Here is a 19,156-nt window from a genome sequence, read left to right on the forward strand (position 1 = left end):
CTTGCTCTGTCCTGCTGGAACGAACACCTGCAATCAGAGCAGCAAGAGATTCAGGGTCTGTCTGGAGCAGGGCTCAGATGGAATTGTCTCAAACACAGTTTAACGTGGCGACTCAGTAGCCTACTACCACGAGCCCTGTGGTTAAAGTGCTCTGTTCCCAGCGGTCAAGGCCTGGCTTACCACACAGAATACCAACAAACTGCTGCTAATTTCCTGTAACAGCGTCTGTCTGGTACTTTGAAGTGAACCATACTTTGGTTAAACATTGGCTGCTCTCGAACGCTTTAAAGCATAAACTCCACGCAGCCACCTGTAACGCACAGCAGAGCGCCAGGCTCTTCCTCAGAACAGGGCTCAGACTAACTGCCCCTGGACCACAGCAACCTCAGTCTCCCAGGCACGGTGCATCCCGACATCACAACCTCTGGGGAGCACAGGCTGTGTGTGTCTGGCTGTGTGTTTTGGGAGGGTGGGGGGCCAGCAAGTTAAGACACTGTGAAAACCATAGTGAGTAGTGGAAGCTCACAGCACGCCTGTGGTGCATCTGCCACTTTGCAGCGTGTCCGGGCTGCTGCTGCTGCTGGCAGCATCCTTTGATCTAGGAGATTTTCGACTGAGTCCTTGGGCTTCTCCCCACAGCTCTGGCAGCTCTCAGCAGGCTGGGCCCAGGGGAAGGGCTGTTGGGGGCTTGGGTCCTTCCTTCTTTTTGAATATGGTTTCTGACACCTAATCTGGAGCCTGGCCGGTCCAGCCCTGGGGATGGAGGCCATGCTGGGCCAGTCCATCTGACCCTGACCTGATGCCAGGAGTCCTTGGAGGAATCCCTGGTCCCGCTGTTCTCTGCCTGTAACCGGCTCCTTGCTCCAGTGATGACGGGGAGTAGATGATGAATTCTTTGGGCCCCAGTGTGCAGGGATCAGCTCACCAGGGTGGGAGGGATGGGGGGGGGGGAGGGGGCAGCAGGAGCTATCAGTGCCCCCTCCTGGTCACTGCTTGCACATTCACTTCGGAGCTTCAGTGACAGCCTCTGGGAGCCTGGGATTCGAAGGCAGGGCCATGTGTCTGCAGTGCCTGTACAGCAGGGCTCATGGCTGTGCCTGGAGAGCACATCAATGCCACTCATTCCTCCCCCGCCTGGGCCACGAGCAGGGGCGGGATGCTCTATGGCTCTGCCATGGCTGCCCTGCACAGTGCCCCCTGCCGGAGGAAGTCATAACACAGGGGAGACAGTGTGTCCTTCGGGGAGTGCTTCCAAGATGGAGCATTGCCTGGGTCTGCCCTCTGCACACCCCAGCCCGCTCGCAAATGGGGTCCCCCTCGCTCAGTCCACAGGGTCCCTGCAGTGGCTCCCTTCTTCCCCTGTGCTTCCAGCACTCTGTGTGCTCCCGGCCTCACCAGCATGGCCAAGACTGGGGAGACCCCGCTGTGAGCTGCCGAGAGCAGGGGCTGAGCCCCGCCAGCATCTCCTCCCTCCCGGTCCCATGCCTTGGGGTTCTGTGCCATCCCTGCCCCCCATACACCATCTTCCCCTGCCTCCCCCCTCTAATACCCCACTCTTTCTCTGCCATCTCCTTGGGGGGTGCTGCTGTCCCATTTCACACTGACCCCTCTCCCCCCACCTCTCCCTCCCCATGTGCTGTGTATGTCCTGGTGCTGCGTCCTCTTTCCTGGCCTCCACACCTGCTCTCCTTGCTCCCCCCCAGCTGACTGCGCCAGCCTCTGCGCCATGCCGGTCACACAGACCCGGCCCTCTTTGCCGCCCGCTTGGCTTCCTCAGCTCCCCCTGGCTGCCCGTCCTTGCTCCTATTCCAAGTCCACCTCAGCACCTCCCTCTGGTTCCCCCATACCAAGGGCCCCTCCCCCAAATGCTTGTCCTGTCTTTGGAATGGTAGTGTAACACTGGCAGCTTCTCAGGGCGGGCGCCTGGCCTGGTAATGCAACCCTGCTCCTCAGCTGGAGCAAGAGCCATCCCCTACCCCCAACAAACATCTGCCCCCCAAGAAGTTGCCCCTGCCCTCTCCAGGGAGCTGCTGAGGGGGGAGGGGTGTGATCAGTATGGTATATTACCAGTACTTGGTGTCTCTTTGGCCAGGGCTGGGTGATGGGTCTAGGGCGGCTCCCGCTGGGCTGCAGTGGGGTAATCCCAGAGGTGAAAGGACTCCACGCAGAGCCCAGCCTGGTATTCCAGTGCCAGGGAGCTCAGATCTGTCAGTGGGAGTGCCGAGCTCGGAGGCTAGACAGAGCTCGTCCTCAGCTGGCAAAGGGCCTCAGGCCAGGGTAAAGCAACCCAGCTCCATCACTTGGGGTGAAAAATACCCCCCCTTCCCACCCGAGCCTCGTGTGAACCCAACCTCCCTCCATGTGGACAGCACTCTGGGGACAGACTCCATCCAGCGCCTGCCTGGAGGAGGGGTTAATGGCAGCGGGTACCTTTCCCAGCACTGAAGGAGAGCTGAGTATGGCTCAAAGATTGTCTCTTTCCCCATCAGCTCTTCCCTCCCCAACCTTGTCTACTGGGATCCAGCGTTGTGCTAGAACGCTGCCCTCTGGTGGCTACTTACAATCATGGAAAGGCTGGTCTGTGGCTTACACACATGGCTGGATCCAGGACTCCTGGGTTCTTATCCTGCCTCTGTCTCTGCGTGGCCTTGTGAGCCTCTTGCCTTCTGTGGTCTTGGGTCTCCTTCTGCAGAATGGGGATACAAATGGGTCTGAGTTCCCCCTGCCTGCACAGTGCCCCAAGCAGGGGCTGGGCAGAGCATTGGTGATCTGCAGACCTGGCATGGGGTGGCAGCAGGCTGTGCTCAGGCTCCTGCCCTGCAGACTGTAGGAGCACCCTAACCCTTCTCTCTTGGCCCTGCAGCACCCAGGCAAATCAAAGGCCGAGCCATGATCCATCTCCCAGTCGGTGAGGAGGCCAGCAGGAACGCCATGTTCTACGGCTCCTCGCTGGAGTCTTACCTCCGCAGCTCACTGACCAGGCTGATCCTCCCCACACTCTACTCCATGGTGCTGCTGGTTGGACTGCCAGCCAATGCCCTGGCTTTCTGGGTGTTGGCCACCAAGACCAAGAAATGCAGCTCCACCCTCTTCCTGCTCAACCTGGCCGGTGCTGACCTGCTCTTCACCCTCCTGCTGCCCTTCAAGATCTCCTACCATCTGCTGGGCAACAACTGGCTCTTTGGGGACTATGCATGCCGTGCCCTGGTCACCCTCTTCTATGGGAACATGTATGGCTCCATCCTCTTTCTCACCTGCATCAGCCTGGACCGCTACATCTTACTGGTGCACCCCTTCCTGTGGAGGGGCTCCCGGCATGTCTGGCAGGCGGCGGGAGTCTGTGTGGGTGTCTGGCTGGCTGTGGGGCTGGGTTTGAGCCCGCTGCTGCGCTACCACCATTCCCAGCACGTCCCAGAGCTGAACATCACTACCTGCCATGACATCCTGGAGCCAGACACGGAACGCGAGCTGGCCTACTACTTCCCTACGCTGGTGGTGTTGGGCTTCGCCATGCCCTTCGTGCTCATCACCTTCTCCTACGGCGGGGTGCTGTGGCGGCTGCTCCGCAGGGGGCAGCACTATGGGCACGTGGTACGCCTCCTGGTCCTGGTGCTGCTCGTCTTTGCCCTGTGCTTCACGCCCAGCAATGTGCTGCTTTTCTTCCACTACCTGCAGCCCCAACCCGAGTGGCACAACCGTACCTACACTTGGTATGTGCTGGCCCTGGCCGTCAGCGCCTTCAACAACTGCCTTGACCCCTTCATCTACTTCTACGTCTCTCATGACTTCCGGGCCCGGCTCCGGGCCAGGCCCTGCTGTTGGAGGGGGGATAACAAGTCCTCCTCAGGCAGGGCCTTCGAGAAGCTAGTGCTGCCTCAGAGGTCCAGCGAGCAGAGCCAGCCCTAGGCCAGGGGAGCCCTCAGGCAGTGGGAGGGGACTAGGAAGCTGCTTTGTGTTTCCCCCACTACTGCCAAGCGTTTGGATATGGCTTGCTCCCCAGCTCTGCCCCTAGCGCTTCCTCTGTGGCACAGGGCCCACACCTCACCCTGTCCCAGCTCCGGGCGAGCTGCACAGAGGGCAGCTCCAGCCATGCCATGGGTGCCATCTCAGGAGAGGGAGACAGGGACCAGGAGCAGCACTGTCACTTTCTCCCTCTGGGTCCTTGGCTGAGTTTCTTCCCTTTTAAGCGGTGCTGCCCTAACCCTCAGTATCCTCAGGCTCTGCATATTCCAGTGAGCTGGACTCACCAGCTGCAGCAGGGTCCCCGTGGCCTCTGGGGGCACACACTGCAAACCGGCTGCATCCTGGACGTCCAGACGTGGCCAGGGTCAGGGGTGCACATGGGGACATAGGCCCTGGTTACTGAGTCTGGAACTCAGCTCCTGCATTGGCTGCTGCCCCCTGTCACATGTCAATGTGCTGCCATGTTGTTGTATTGACAGTGTGGAGCAGTGCTAAGATGCGGCCAGGGGAACGTGGCCATTTTTCCAGAGGGGCTGCTGGCCCCTGTTCAGCCTGTTTGGATCAAGGGGGTAAAATATTCACTGGTGCGATGCTCAGTAGTGGGGTCGTGTTTGTGCTGTCATTAGGTTTCAGAATCCACCCCCATTCAGATGAGAGGGCAGTTCCTCCCACTGGCTGGCTGCAGACTCAGGCAGCTTCCCTGCATTGGCAACGCTGGGGTCATGGTTTTGAGGTAAATGCTCCCTTGCAAACAGGAGGCTGAGATCCTGGAACAGGTATCTGCAGCATGGACACCGCTCCCAGCTGTGTCCATTAAACTAAAGGCAAAGTTATTTTACCCTCACTGTATTCTGTGTCCTCGTGTGTCTCATGTACAGCCCCAGCTGGCACCTTTCCTCCCCCAAGTGAGCCTGAGATAGTGGGTGGGGGAGCTGCTCCCTGGGAGCCCATCCCTCCCTCACCGCAGGGTGCTCTCAGCTCAGCCCCAGTGTGACCCTGAGAATCCTCCAGGGCTGACCCCACACCCACACCTTGGCCTCAGCTCCATGCCAGTAACTTGGTGACCCACTGCAGCCCTGAGCACCCCCAGTGCTGGAGCCCAAACCTCACTGTGACCCTCCTCTTGGCTCTGGCCCTGGGCTCCTGATTGGACCCTCAACCCCCCAGATGTGCCCAGGATCCCAGATGGGAGTGCATCCACTGAGGCTCCTGCCATGACCACCATCTCTCTGTTGCAACCTTGAGGCCCCCGCTTTGCCCCTTTCCAACATCAGTGTCAGCCCCCACCCCTTTCCCTCCCCCAGGGCTCCCCGCAGGTGAGCGCTGTCCCATGATGCAGCTCCCAGCTCCCCCCGCGACCTCCAGCAGGCAGCCAGAGGCTGCTTTCCTGCTGACAGCTGCATCATCTCAGCCACTGCCATGGCAGCAGCATTCCCAGACATGGCTCCCCCCCATGGCCCAGCAGAATCTCTGTGTTCACGTCCATCCTTCTATCCAGTGGGCTCTGATCTCTCCCAAAGCAGCAGGAACCCCCTCCCCCCTTCACTGCCTTTCCTGGCAGGAATGTCCCATGCTCCGCCACGGGCAGAGGAAGGGCCTGAGCATGCGAGCCCCCAGAGCAATTCAGAGGCTGGCTGGGCAGTGCAGGGACTCTGTGTCTAAGGACACTGCCTGGAGCCATTTCTGTGCTATGAGGAGACCGAGCTCTCACTGTGGGAGACAGGCCTGGAAGTTGGCCAGTCATTCAGAGTCCATGGCGAGAAGCATGACTTCCCCCGAAGGCCAAAACAGCACAGGTGTCTTGGGTCCTGCCTGTTTCAGCCCGGCCCTTCTGGGGCTATGGCTGCTCCCTGGCCTGTGCTCAGGGGTGAAGGGACAGCCTACAGGCCCAACTCCAGCAGCACTCTGGGCATCCTGTGGTGCTAGGCTCCTGTGTCTATGTGCTGCAGCTGCATCACTGCTTCCAGAACGGGCCCGCTTCTCCTTCCTGCTCAGCCTGGGTCAGGCTTAACACCTCAGGGCTCTGGCAGAAGGTTTCACTGAGGGCAGAGGCTGGGGAGGCACCTAGGGAACTCTCACCACACACTGCAGCCCCTGTGCACCAGAGCAGCTCCTTCCTCTGCACCATTGCCCCAGGAGGGGAGCTTGCCCAGCAGCCAAGGGCCTGCAATTGCCCTGCCTCCTGTCCTTCCAGCTGCGTGGCGTCACTCAGCATGTCACAGCCGGCTTCACACTTGGGGCCGAGTCAGGCTCCTAACCGCACAGACAGACATGCTGCTGAGCGCCCACAGCTCACGCCTTGGCAGCAGGGCCACTGGGGAACACAATGCCTGGGCAGCCCACAACTCTGACCTCCCCCAGCGCAGTCTGGGGTGAGCACTGGTGCCAGGTGTGACAGAATAGGGAGTAAGGAGTATTAACCTGGTAACGTTGCATGGGAGTGTAAGCAGAGTCAGGATGAGCTCTACCCTGACATCTGGTGGTGAATTATGGGGAGTGTGGAAAGGAATTTCAGGTATTTGCATTGGCACACCCACCCCACCTAGCATAGCCCATGGCAGCCTGGGATGGTTATTTTGTCAGCTCTGGGATCCCCAATTTCTTTGTTATTGGGGCAGGAGGAATAAAGTGTTGTCACCCTGATTATGTGAATGAGGAACTATGAGACTGCTTTATGACAAAGATGTCTCAATATCAATTAAGTAGCACTTGCTAGACAAGGGACATGGGTGCCAAAATCTATTGAAATGAGAGGGGTTGGGGACTGGTGTGTGTATATACCTGATAGTATGGGCCCCTTTTGAGGGCCTGGAACACCAATTGCACATCCTTCTCTCTCCACTGTTGAAGAGTAGAACTAATTTTGATTCCATTAGGAGTCCATCTAGAGGCTGCTGAGCTGAATTCATGTTGGGTCAATGGTACACCAGTACTGGGGCTCCCCTACTATGAGCTGAAATCACTAAAAGAGCTATGCTTACTGAGCTGAAATCACTGAGTGCTGTGTTAACTAGTGGGGGAGCCTGAAGATCTATCACTAAGCAGCTGGCACAGCGGAGCATGTTGGAGCAGCCCATGGAACAGTGAGTGGAGTGGAGTGGAGCGGTTTGTGGGGATGGCTGGAGGAGTGGCACAGCTGGTGTAGTGGAGCTGGCTGTGGTGAAGGCTGCAGCAGAACTCCACGGAGAGGCAGAGCAGTTGGCTCTGGCCATGGAAGGTGCCCCTTAACACCCTGTGTGTGCCCCCCCTGCCCATTTCCACCCAGGCTGGGGGGATAAAACTCTGCAGATGAACTTTTGAACTCTGGGGTGGCACTGATCAGAGACTTTCAGGTTGTTGGACTTTGGGGTGATTGGACTTAAGACCCTAAGGGGGAAAGGACATTGCCAAACGTACTTGGAGGTGGGTTTTTTGCTTATGGTTTGTGTTATAATCCTGTTTGTGGTGTTTCTCCAACGTGATGCCGCATTGTTTCCCTCCTTTATTAAAAGGATTTTGCTACACTCAGACTCCATGCTTGCGAGTGGGGAAGTATTGCCTCCTAGAGGCGCCTGGGGGGGGGTGGTATGTAATTGTCCCAGGTCACTGGGTGGGGGCTTGAGCTGGTTGCATTGTATTAATGAAACGGAACGCCTGGATACTGAACCCGACCCTTGTTGCTGCCAACTCAGAGGGGCAGAAGGGTTACAGGAGTTTTACTAGTTTACTGTCTGCATTAATACTAGATGGTGATGGGAAATAAGAGTGTGACTTCACTGAGGGATGATACTTGATGGCCAGCACATAAACGATGGCGGCTGCCCTTTGTAATCTGAGCCCTGGAGGGGGTTGGGGCCAGGTGACACCTTCTGCCGGAAACGGGACAAAGGCTGGAGGACTAGCTGGGGTGTGTGGCTGGGTAAGACTGCTGTAGGGAATTTCAGTTGGGAGCTGGCTGGGGAGGGGCAAGGCCCAGAATCTGGGTCTGGGCTACCCACTCCCCAAGATGGACCTGACTGAGGGGGGGTCCCATTTTCTGTACCTACAAGCTCTGTTTTAAACTGTGTTCCTGTCATCTAATAAACCTTCTGTTTTGCTGGCTGGCTGAGAGTCTCAGTGAATTGCAGGAAGTGGGGGATACAGGGCCCTGACTCCCCTACACTCAGTGACACCAGGCAAACACCCCCAACCCTCCTCTGCTCAACACATGTGGACCCCGATGCCTTTCTGGCTCCCGCACCCCCTGCTCCCTCCCAGCTCACCACACACCCTGACACCCATGCACCAGTCACAGCCTTCCAGCTGCCTGGACCTGTCACACCTCATGGCTTGGCCCAGGCCCTGTTGCACAGCTCGGCCCATGTTGTGGCTCACATGCCCTGGTCACACCTGTGTGGCTCAGCTCCCATTAGTTGAACTCTCTGGCTGCAAAAAGAGTCTTTTATTTGCACTGCAGGTGGAGGGAATGGGTATAAATATCCAGGAACAGGGCCCTGTCCCGGGCAGCATGTACACAGTATATAGACACTATAGACATACACAGAGTTGTGCTGGGCCATGGCATAGCGCAGGTCAGCAGGGAGGACTCTTCACTGCCTGGCTGCTCTCTGACCTTGGCTACAGCCCCTAATTCATCCTCGAACCCCTCTTCTCAGGAGAGGACCCAACACTGCTGGGCCCTTCCCATGGGAACTGCCTCCACCAGCCACCAGCAGGACGTGAGCTCTAGCCACACAGCAAGAATCAGGGTCTTCTTCCATCTCCCTTCGTTCTGGACCCCTCACCCATAGGAGGGCAACCCCTCATTGCAGGAAACTACATGACAAATAGGCATCATGCACTTGGGAACCACACACAACCATCACATACCTCCTGCACAGCCGGCACAGGCACTGTGCCACGGGAAACACACACAGCCATTGCACACTTCCTTCACAGCCAGCACAGGCATTGTGCACACTCGAACCACACACAACCATCACATACCTCCTGCACAGCCGGCACAGGCATTGTGCACATTCGAACCACACACAACCATCACACACCTCCTGCACAGCTGGCACAGGCATTGTGCACACTGGAACCACACACAGCCATCACATGCACCTCCCACACAGGCACTGTGACACAGGAACCACACACAGCCACCGCATACACCTCCCACACAGATGTCATGCACACTTCAGCCACCCAGATAGACACACACACACACACACACACACACACACACACACACACACACACACACACACACACCCCTCCCACGCAGACACCCAGGCACAATGCACGTCTGCAAAAATTTGCCTCCTTCCTGTAATTTAGTTTCTTCTTTTCCCTTCTCAGTGACTTCCCTTTGCTTTGCAGAGCTGGGCTCAGGAACAATCTCCTCCTCCTGCCTCAGTTGCCCTGCCCATGATCCAGGGCAGGTTCCAGTCCCATGCCCTCCTGTGGAGCTTTCGAAGCTGGCATGTCCCCTTGCTGTGGGTGCAGTGCTCTGGGGGCAGACACTGCTCTGGCTCAATGCCTTAAGGGGCAGAGCCGACTTCTGCATCCCACTAACAAGCGCCTGGAGATGTCCCCCTTGCTGCCTTTAGCTGACACCCCCTGGCCTAGGCAGGAGAGCTGGAGGAACCCTGGGAGGGCAGGGCTGGAGGCTTGAATGGTGTGTCCCGTCCTGGGGTGGCTTGCTGGGCTCCTCTGGGTGGGGAGAGGTGAGGATATGGCAGCCAGCCCTGGGAATGCCAGATGGGGAGTGAGGCAGGAGTGTCCAGAGAGGGCTCAGGCATCACAGGATGTTACCTGCAGCTGGCCCTGCCATGCAAGGTCACGTGACCTGCTGCCCAGGCCCGTCCGCCTGGCACTCGCTCTTCTTGAGGATGATGCTGCTGAGCTCCTGCATGAGTTTCTCGTTGATGGGCGAGGGCAGCTGAGCACTCCTCTTCTTGGTGCCGTCCTGTGGGGTTTCGGAGCTGGGAGACAGCTCCAGAGGAAGGGGCAGCAGGGCAGCGCATGGAGGGTTCCGGGTCCAGTTCTGCTCCCTCCCCAGGGCAGGCAGCATGTGGGGAAGATCCACGTTTCTCTGGAGCGAGGCTGTTTGGGTGGCTTTGAGCCCAGGGGACCTGTCCCACTCCGGGGTCTTTTCGGGCTCCAGGGTCAGGCCCCTTTCAAGGGAAAGCGACTTGGTGAAGTGGGCGCCAGACGCTCTCTGCTCTGAGATGATGGGCCCTGCAGAGTGAAGTGCTGGAGGTGCAGGCTGCTCTGGGAACAGGGCCGGCTTCTTGGATCTGTCCACAGCAGGCACTTGGGACAGCTCAGCCAGGAGGCCTCCATCCAGCCCCAGTGGGGCCAGCACTGGGAAGTCACCCACCTCCTCGTAGACAGGCTCTGTTTCCACTGCCTCCTCCTGCTGCTCCTCTACTGAGTCCTGGTGCATCTTCATGGGCTGGGTGAGGGCCAAGGGGAGAGAGGTGAGAGGACTGGGCATCATGCCCTGTGCCTCCTGAGCGAGTCCCCTGCTGCAAGGGCCCAGATGCAGAGAACATTGTGCAGGACTGATCCCTCCCCACATGGGCTGGGGGGCAGAGAGAGAGAGCAGGTACCTACGGGCCCTCACTGTGCACCAAGCACAGGAGCCACAGGAGCAGCAGGTGGCTGCCAGAGAGTGGTGGCAGGGCCTTTCTGGGATGACTGCCAGCAACGTGTGTGTGTGTGTGTGCACGCGCAAGCCCCAGGCTGCTGCCCCTGCTTCAGGGGGAGCTGCTGGGTCCAAGTGGCTCCTTTGCCTGACTCACATCAGGGAGTCTAGCCTCCCCCAGGCCTGGGCTGGCCCTAGGCAGGAAGGGCTTCTCCTGCCCCACTGCCACTCTGGGGCCTTCTCAGCCACCAGCTCTGCACCTGCCCCAGACAAGGCTGGGAGCAGCCATTAGCTAGGACAAAGGGTGTGTCCCCTGGCCAGCTCCATCCCAGACAGCCTACCCTCTGCCCAGCCTGACACCACCCTCAACGCCTACCAAGCCAGACTTTGCCTGGGTGAAAGGGGCCCATGTCCAGGCACCCAGAGCAGGGCTGAGGCCAAGTCCAAGCTGGAGTGATCAGCTGGATGGATAGATGCTGTCCCTGGTCCAGATGCTATTCAGCACCAATCGGAGCCATTCTGAGTGCCAGGCCCTGCCTCTCCCAGCCCAGCTTGGCCACGTTGCCTCCACCCCCTGGCTCTTTCCCTGCTTGTAGGAGACTCTGGCAGGGGATCCAGACAGAGCACAAAGCCATGCAGAACCAGCCTGCCCCCCAGCTCTAGCCACCTGGCATGCTCCTTCCACATGCGCTCAGATCCCCGTGGGCAGCCCTGGGCTGGCATGATGGGGCCAGGTGGCTCCAAACACATGGAGGAAAGGGGGATGAAAACAGTCCTTTCCTGCTGACACCTCAGAAGTGCCCTTAGGGCTACCTGACCTGAGCAGTGACATCACAGCACAGAGCACCTGGGGGGCTCTTCGCAACAGCAGGGAGTGTAAGAACGATGCTAATGCCTGCCTGGCGCTTGCTGGATGGGGCTGCATCACCCATCTCTGGGCTGGGATACGGCAGCTGTTCGACAGCACATGGTAACAGCCATTTAGGGCAGCAAAGAAAGGGGACTCCCATGCCCAACTGAAGGAGCAGGGGAATCTAGGGAGGCCAAGTGGATTGACCCAGATTTGAATTTGGCCAGGACACCAAAGCATGAAAGAAGAGGCATGGGATCTCTAAGGAGTGCACGTGGCTAGGGTCTCCACTTTCCAGTCCATGTTCCTCAGAGCTAGGTTCCCAGCACTGCACGGGCCATGCCTGGTCGGCACTCCCAGGAAAGCAGATTGCCTGCAGGGTGTGAGCGGAGGCCCTGGAGTGCAGTGGAAGTGCTGTGTCTGCAGCTAATCCAGAGATCCCCAGCCTACCCTGTGCACGGCATGGCACAGCATGGCACACAGCAAGGCACCCTGCGGAAACATGCAGCCCACGTGCAGATACTTACAAAGAACATAGACAAAGTTCTTCGCGTGTGCAGGCGGCGCTAGAAACAGAGGGAGACGGGGAGAGTAAGCAACCACCAGTGCAGAGGGGTCAGGCTGCAGGAAAGGGGAAAGCAAACCCCTCACGTGGGGCCAGGCAGGACACACTGCTACGCACGGGGTGCACGGCTCACTGCGCAGCAGGGCTGAGACTTCTGCACAGACACAGCCCTGCCCACAGGCACAGCCCCCCTTCCCCCCCGACACAGCCCGGGGGAAATCCCTCCCGCAGACATGGCCCCGCAGGCAGCCCCCACCCACAAAGGTGGCCCCCACTCACTCCATCCTCCCGTCCATCTGTCACTTGCTCTCCCCACCCTCACTCACTAGCTGATTTTCACTGGGCTGGCTAAGGGGGTTGAAACACGAGAGGGGATGAGGGCTCCGGCTGGGGGTGCAGGCTCTGGGGTGGGGCCAGAAATGAGGAGCTCTGAGTGCAGGAGGGGGCTCCGGGCGGGGGGTGGAGCCAAGGGGTTCAGAGTATGGGAGGGGGCTCCAAGTGAAACAGGGGGTTGGGGTGTGGGAGGAGGTACAGGCTCTGGGCTGGGAGTGTGGGTTCTGGGGTGGGGCCAGAAATGAGGGGTTCAGGGTGTGGTAGGATGCTCTGGGTTGGGGCAGAGGGTTGGAGTGTGGGGAGTGGGTGAGGGCTCCATCTGGGGCTGTGGACTCTGGGCGGGACTGGGGATAAGGGGCTTGGAGGGCAGGAGGGGGATCAGGGCTGGGGCAGCGGGTTGGGACACAAGGCGGGAAGTGAATGCTCTGGCTGGAGGTGCAGGTACTGGGGCAGGGCTGGAGATGAGGGATTTGGAGGGCAGGAGTGGGATAACGGCTGGGTCAGGAGGTTGGGGCCTGGGAGGGGGTCAGGGCAGGCTCCGGGCAGCGCTTACCTCAAGCAGCTCCCAGAAGCAGCAGCATGTCCCCCCTCCTGTTTCTACGTGGAGGTGCGGCCAGATGGCTCTACGCACTGCCCCGTCTGCAGCCACCATCCCTACAACTCCCATTGGCCACAGTTCCCAGTGAACGGGAGCTGAGGGGGCAGCGCTTGGGGTGGGGGCAGCATGCAGAGCCTCATGGCTGCCCCTATGCACAGTAGCTGGAGGCGGGATATGCCGGCTGCCCCTATGCACAGCAGCTGGAGGCGGGATATGCCGGCTGGCAGGCTCCACTAGCAGGGAGCCTGCCAGCCCTGCTGTGCGGCGCCACAAACTGGACAGTCACTGGGATCCCTTTTAGACTGGGCGTTCTGGTTGAAATCCAGACACCTGATCATCATAGCTGCCCTCCCCAGAGAGACACGGCCCCACCCGCCAACACAGTCCCACAGGCAGCCCCCTTTCAGAGACACAGTGCCACAGGTAGGCTCCCGCAGATGCAGTCCCACCCACAAACATGGCCCCACCCACACCGTGCCCAGCCCCAGCCTCACTCACACTCAGATCACTTCCTGCCCAGCCTGGCCCAGCTCTCACACTCACGGCACAGAGAGGCAGCCCTGCACAACAGACACAGTCTGCAGCAACCCTGCGTGGTTCATTGGTTCTCCTGACCCTGTCTGGAGCTGGGTGGGGGTGTTTGGAGGTGGCGCACTGGGCTGGCAGCCTGTCGCTGCAAGGCTCTGGGGGTGCTGGCACTGCCTTACCAGTGTCTGGTTGGCAGAGAGCATGGTGGCATCTGTATTGTCTCCCCGCAGAGGGATCAGGGGCATGGTGCCAAACTTCTGCTTGGTGAGGTCGGAGGAGGAGCGCCGTCTCATGATCACTGGGCGCAGGTCGTCATGCTGCATGAGAGTGCCAACACGTCACTGCTTGGCGTTCCCAGCCCCCACCCTGCTCCAGGCCAGTAGCATGTCTGGTACACTGGCTCTCACCCACCTGAGCCTTCAGAATGCTGGTGGTCCAGTCCCACAGTTCGGCCTGCCCCGTACACGCCAGGTACCTGCAGAGCCAGGAGGAGACACTGGCTGGATATTGGCGATCTGGCACCTGCTGCTACCCACAGAGGGAGGTGCTATCCAGGGCAGCTCTCTGTAATGGCATCAGCCAGCTGCAGGGCCCTGCCAGCCTGGCTCTCAGCTTCCCCAGGGGCTGGCTGAAGATGGGAAGTTCCCCAAACAGGGGCCAGGGGGCTGGGAGCCCAGCAGGGATCAGCTCACCTACAGCCCGGGGAGCTCACTCTAACTAGCGCCAATGCCAGCAGCGCCTCTGTGTAGTGCTGAGAGCTTTCCACAGTCACAATCCACCAATGTTCTGGACCTCCAGCTACATGGCATGGGCATGTGAGGGGAGAAAGCTGGCAGCCCAGCCTTGCTCCCCAGACTCCCTGGCTGTGGGGCAGTTACCATTCTCAGCCTTCATGCTGCACCACCACAGGGGTCACATGCCAGGCCAGAGGGACTGAAGGGGAAAGAAAAGGGAAGTGGCTTGGCTGGTGTCATGCAGCTGCTTGTATCCCTAGCAGTACTGCCAGCTACCAGCCCCGAGCGGGGCCTGCTGGCTGCTCAGCACTACTCCAGCAGAGCACAGGGGCAGGGACAGCGCTCTGGGGGCTGGCAGTGGTGGTAGGGGGTGCACAGCTGTCCCAGGGATACTGTGTAGAGCAGTGTGAGATGCAATGAGCTCATGGGGGCAGTGGGAACATGCCATCAGGACCACACACTGTCAGGCTCACTGGATGGGGACTCAGACTGTGAGGAAGGACATGGGGGTGTACAAGCATCTGGCCCATCACAGGGGATGGGCTGGGGCCAGCAGACTCTCCACTGGAACCGGGGCTGCAGGAGGCCACGTGCTAGGCGTTCTTAAAGGTGCAGCTCGTGGTGGGTCTGGAGCCCCAGAGCAAGTCTGGAAAGCTCATGTGGGGAGCAGTGAATTCAGGGGCAGAGGCATGTGTATGCAACAAAGGGAGCAGGGGCCAGTGGGGGAGAGTGGGGCAGGAGGCGATAGGGAACAGGCAGTGTCCATGCTGCTGATGCTCTGCAGTTTGTGCCACCAGGATGGGCAGCTAGTGGCTCTGGCAGAACCTGTCTGCTCTCAGGTTCCAGCTCCTTGCAACAGGTTCCTGACCCCTAGTTGCCGGGGCTGGGGGAAGGGGAATCCCAATGGCCTGACTGGAACTGGGGATCCCGAGCAGCAGGCCATGGCTACAGGGACCCCAGCATCCTGCATCCCTGGGGCAAGGGGACCCCACAAGGTACTCACAGATGCTGCTTGTCCAGGATCAGAGTGAATCCCCACCTAGAGCAGAGGGACACAAGCGCAGTCAGTCCAGGGCAGGTGCTAGAGCCAGAGCTCTGGGTGCAGGGGGGTTGGACTTGGGGGTTGCAGTGTCAGAGCTGGGGCAGACTGGCAGGTCCCTATCAGGCTGGCTCTGGAGCTGGGGCACTGCAGCTGGGTGATATGATTAGAGCTCACCTGGCACAAAGAAGGTCGAATCAGGGCTCCGCCTGGCAAAGGTCACATCCGAGGCTGTAGGACAAGTCTGGGGTAGGGTTAGGGGTAGTGCCAGGCAAACGGGGCCAGGAAGTTGGGGTACTGACAGATGCCAGGTACAGTGCTGGGGCCGGCTCTGGGCAGAGGGTGTGGGGAGGTTACCAACAGGGCAGGTGTTACCGCTTGGAAGAGTCCTGCACCCCAAGCCTGACTCTTACTGGGAAGGTGGCTTCAGCTTCTTCCGAATCCCCATGTAAACCTTGGCCATGTTGAGGGGCCACTCCCGCTCCGGCCGGGCACTCTGGGAAGAGAGAGCGAGACATTCAGCCCTGCCCATGGATATTCCCCATTCGCCCAGCCCTGCCCTGCCCTCCCTGTCTGCACACCTCCCCTTCACTAGCCCCAGCCTGCTCTCCCCTTTCTGCCAGCTCCCCTCCTCTCCCCCAGCCCTTCACTTCGCTCTGCTCTCTGTCACATTAGCCCAGCCCTTCCAGCCTCACTGGCACCCCTCCTTCCTCTCCCTGAGGCCTCCTATCTCCACCTGCACCCCTCTCAACCAGCCTCCGGGGTGGGACAAGGCCCCCCACTCTGCACAGGGGGAAAGGGCTCCAAGACTCGGGTGTGTGAGGGGTAGAGAGAGAATCCAGAACCTTCCCCTGGCACAAGCTGGCCGTATGGCCGCCCCTCAGAGCCAGGTCTGGCAGCTCCTCCCCATTCCCACGGCTGGAGGCAGAGCAGGGCGTTGGCCTGGCTGCCCGATCTCTGGGAGAGCTTTCCTGATCCCAGGGGATGTGGCAGGCCCCCTCCTAGCCCAGTGCTGCCCACATGTCTGGGCTGCCCCAGAGTGCCAGGTCTAGGTCCTGCTTTACCCTTTTCTCCTTCAGCAGCAGCAGCTTGTGATCCTGGATGACGAAGTATCGCTCCTGAAACTTGCAGCCCAGTAGTTTTGGGGGCTCCTCCCGACACTTCAGCACCCCACACTTAGGGCTCTCGCGCTTGGCACCTGCACGACAGGGGAGAACAAGGGGGTGAGGAATGTCCTGGGCACCCAGAGAGAGGGTCTGGGCAGGGCAGGAGCAGGCTGGGGATGGGGATTAGGAGCGGAAGGGGTCAGGGTGTGTCTGTCAGACAATGGTGGGGGGCAAATGGTAGGAGCTGGGGGAGTGTCAGACAATAGGAGCAGAGAAGGGATCAAGGTCCCCCTCACTCTGGCTTTGTCCCCCTGGTTTTCGTGCAGGAGTCACTGGTTCACAGCCCTGGCTGGCTCTGAGCATCACTAACAGGACAAGTCTCTTTTCACCTCCAGGGTGTGAGGATTGGCCCAGCCTGGGGTCGTGGCATCACAGCTCACTCAGTGGCCTGCACACTCCCAGCCTGCAGCCTGTGCACACAACAGGCACTGACTACCCCTCCTCCCCCCCACCTCCCGCAGGCTGCCTCAGCACAGGCCACAGACTGGGTGGGTCATGGGGACCAGCCAGTGCTGCTGCTCTGGGTCCCATGGCTGGGCTGGGCCAGGGCCAAGGGCCAGAGCCATGGGCAAGGCAGGGCCTGACAGAGGCCATGGGCAGGGGGATCTGTTGCCAAGCTGGGCTGGGGCCATGGGCAGGGGGAGCTGAGGCTGGGGCTGGACTGGAGCCATGGGTAGGGGAGCTGGGGCTGGGGTCATGGGCAGAGGGAGCTGGGGCCAGGGCTGGGGCTGGACTGGGGCCATGGGCAGAGGGAGCTGGAGCCAGAGCCTAGGCAGCAGGAGCTGGCCTTGCTGCATGTGCTGCACCTTGCTCCGCAGGAACGGCCCTGGGCTCAAGCAGGGCCTTGCAGCCCAGTCAAGGTGGGTGGTGCTTACCTGTGAAGAGACAGCTGCCTTCTCCAATGGGAACCTTCCTCACCAGCAGGTAGGCGGTACTGGGTTCAGGTAGTTTGCACCACTGCAGAGCCTGCTCCAGGACCTTCTCCTTGGGGTGCAGGGGACGCTCTAGGGAGAGGAAAGGAAGCCGTTTGCACCCCGGGCACCACAGGAACTGCCGTGGGCCCTGAGGCCAGGGAGGGTCCAGCTCCTTCAGCAGGGCCAGGCCTGCCACAGCCCAGACAGGGCCAGTGCTGCCATGCTGTGCCAGGGCGTGGGGCTGTCAGAAGGCATGGGCACCCCCTGCCTCTGCAGCATCTGGGAGAGGGGATCCAAGGTGTGAGCGCTGCATGGACGGAATGGTCCAACCTTCCTCCCCACACAGCCCTATGGGCCCCCTCCCAGTACCCACCCCCAACCAATGGTGAGCAACTACTGCTGCTTCCATGGAGAAGTGCTGACCCCATTCAGCCCGCCACTCCAATTATGAAAGGCCACCCCCATCCCTCCCCCTGTCTCCACTGCCACTCACCCAGGCCCCACCCCCATGGTGAGGTGCCCCCCCACTACTCCCCTTGCCCCCCATCCCAATATAGAGACAACACTCCTGTCACCCAACCAGCACCCCCAATGGAGAAGCACCCTGTCACTCAATCAGCCCCCACCCCCAATGGAGAAGCACCCTTGTCACTCAGCCAGCCCCTGCCCCCTCAGTGGAGAAACGCTCTCATCACCCAGTCAGCCCTCAGCCTGCCCAGTGGAGAGGCGCCCCCATCACTCACCCAGCTCCCCATTCTCCAGGGCCTCGAAGGTCAGCCAGATGTCCAGGCTCGCTGGCATGTTGCGCATCTCCAGTACCTGATTGGTCAACTCCTCCGCAGTCATGGTAGGCGACACCTGTGGGAAGTGCAGAGAGCAGCTCATCCCCAGTCCCCACTCCGGCTAAGGCCTGAGCCCTCCCTGGGTGCCACTGAATCTGCTGGCAGCAGGATGGGAATTAGCCAGAGAGTGGTGCCCTCACCCACCAGGTGCTGGGAGATCTCCCCACCCTGCAGGGTAGCTCCGGACCCCTGGAGACTCCTGGCCAGCTGACAGCAAGGCTGGAATACAGAGGGTGGGCCATGCAGCTGCTCTGGTCAAGCCATGGCTGCAGCCAAGACATGCTCACTCACCTTCAGGGTGACACAGCAGTCTGGCAGCTTCTGCTCCAGGTACACCTCAATGATGAGATCTCCAGCCTGTGAGAGCTGTGGGGAGAGAGGGCAGAGGGTGGGCAAAGCCTGGGAGAAGTGCTGGACTGGGAGACTGGCATGGGTGGGGCTGAGCCAACAGCTCTCAGCATCTGCCTGCAGGGAGCTGGGGAAGGGGAGGCTTGCATATGTAGTAAGTGAAGGCCCTGATAAAGGCCCAGTATGAGGCTGAGGCCTGAACTAAAATAATGGCCAAGACTTTGCTAACATAAAGCAAAGTGAAGCTGTGAGCCAGAGGCAGGCCCTGCTCACAGAAACTGGCAAGGAAAGGGCTGATGCTGCAGGAAGATGCATACCTAAAAGGTACTGAACACTAGAGATCAGAACATTCACATACTTGCACATTCCACACAGATAACAAGGAACAGACTGACCCATCCCAATGACAGGGGCAAAAGGATAATATGATGGATAGAATTGTTTTGTTCAAATCAACATGTACAAGGTGAGAGGCGCTACCTTACTACGTAGAGGGGTTGTACCTTGCTACGTAGAAGGGTTGTACCTCAATACGTCAGGAGTGATGTGTAACTTGTTTGTACCTGTGTATAAGAATGCATCTCTGGGGCCATGTCTTTGTCCGGCCGAGGGGGCAGTGGAAAGTCCTGCCACTAACTGAGCCGAGACCATTGACCGTGGGCA

At 59.7% G+C, this 19,156-nt stretch overlaps 2 protein-coding genes across 5 annotated transcripts in view; one reads left to right on the forward strand and one right to left on the reverse strand.

Annotated features, from left to right (window-relative positions):
- The first annotated feature begins 2,693 nt into the window (after positions 1-2,693).
- LOC115656192 (proteinase-activated receptor 4-like) lies at positions 2,694-5,724 on the forward strand. The gene is made up of 2 exons (XM_030572598.1): positions 2,694-2,709; positions 2,864-5,724. The coding sequence occupies exons 1-2, from the start codon at positions 2,694-2,696 to the stop codon at positions 3,904-3,906; spliced, it is 1,059 nt and encodes a 352-aa protein (XP_030428458.1). The 3' UTR covers positions 3,907-5,724.
- Positions 5,725-8,378: 2,654 nt separating this feature from the next.
- The window catches only part of ARAP3 (ArfGAP with RhoGAP domain, ankyrin repeat and PH domain 3), a 59,768-nt gene continuing 48,990 nt past the window's right edge, over positions 8,379-19,156 (reverse strand). For 2 of the 4 annotated variants that reach the window (XM_030573100.1, XM_030573104.1), the window contains 10 exons: positions 18,437-18,511; positions 18,047-18,161; positions 17,265-17,393; positions 16,288-16,421; positions 15,637-15,719; positions 15,188-15,223; positions 13,862-13,925; positions 13,630-13,767; positions 11,954-11,992; positions 8,379-10,384 (listed from right to left, as the gene is read on the reverse strand). In XM_030573100.1, coding sequence (XP_030428960.1) covers positions 9,767-10,384; positions 11,954-11,992; positions 13,630-13,767; positions 13,862-13,925; positions 15,188-15,223; positions 15,637-15,719; positions 16,288-16,421; positions 17,265-17,393; positions 18,047-18,161; positions 18,437-18,511 — 1,431 coding nt within the window. In that variant the 3' untranslated portion in view covers positions 8,379-9,766. The remainder of the gene's footprint in view (positions 10,385-11,953; positions 11,993-13,629; positions 13,768-13,861; positions 13,926-15,187; positions 15,224-15,636; positions 15,720-16,287; positions 16,422-17,264; positions 17,394-18,046; positions 18,162-18,436; positions 18,512-19,156) is intronic. The other 2 variants (XM_030573102.1, XM_030573101.1) reach the window with 2 other exon arrangements.

Source organism: Gopherus evgoodei, chromosome 8, assembly GCF_007399415.2.
Source record: "Gopherus evgoodei ecotype Sinaloan lineage chromosome 8, rGopEvg1_v1.p, whole genome shotgun sequence".
Classification (NCBI taxonomy): Eukaryota; Metazoa; Chordata; order Testudines; family Testudinidae; genus Gopherus; species Gopherus evgoodei.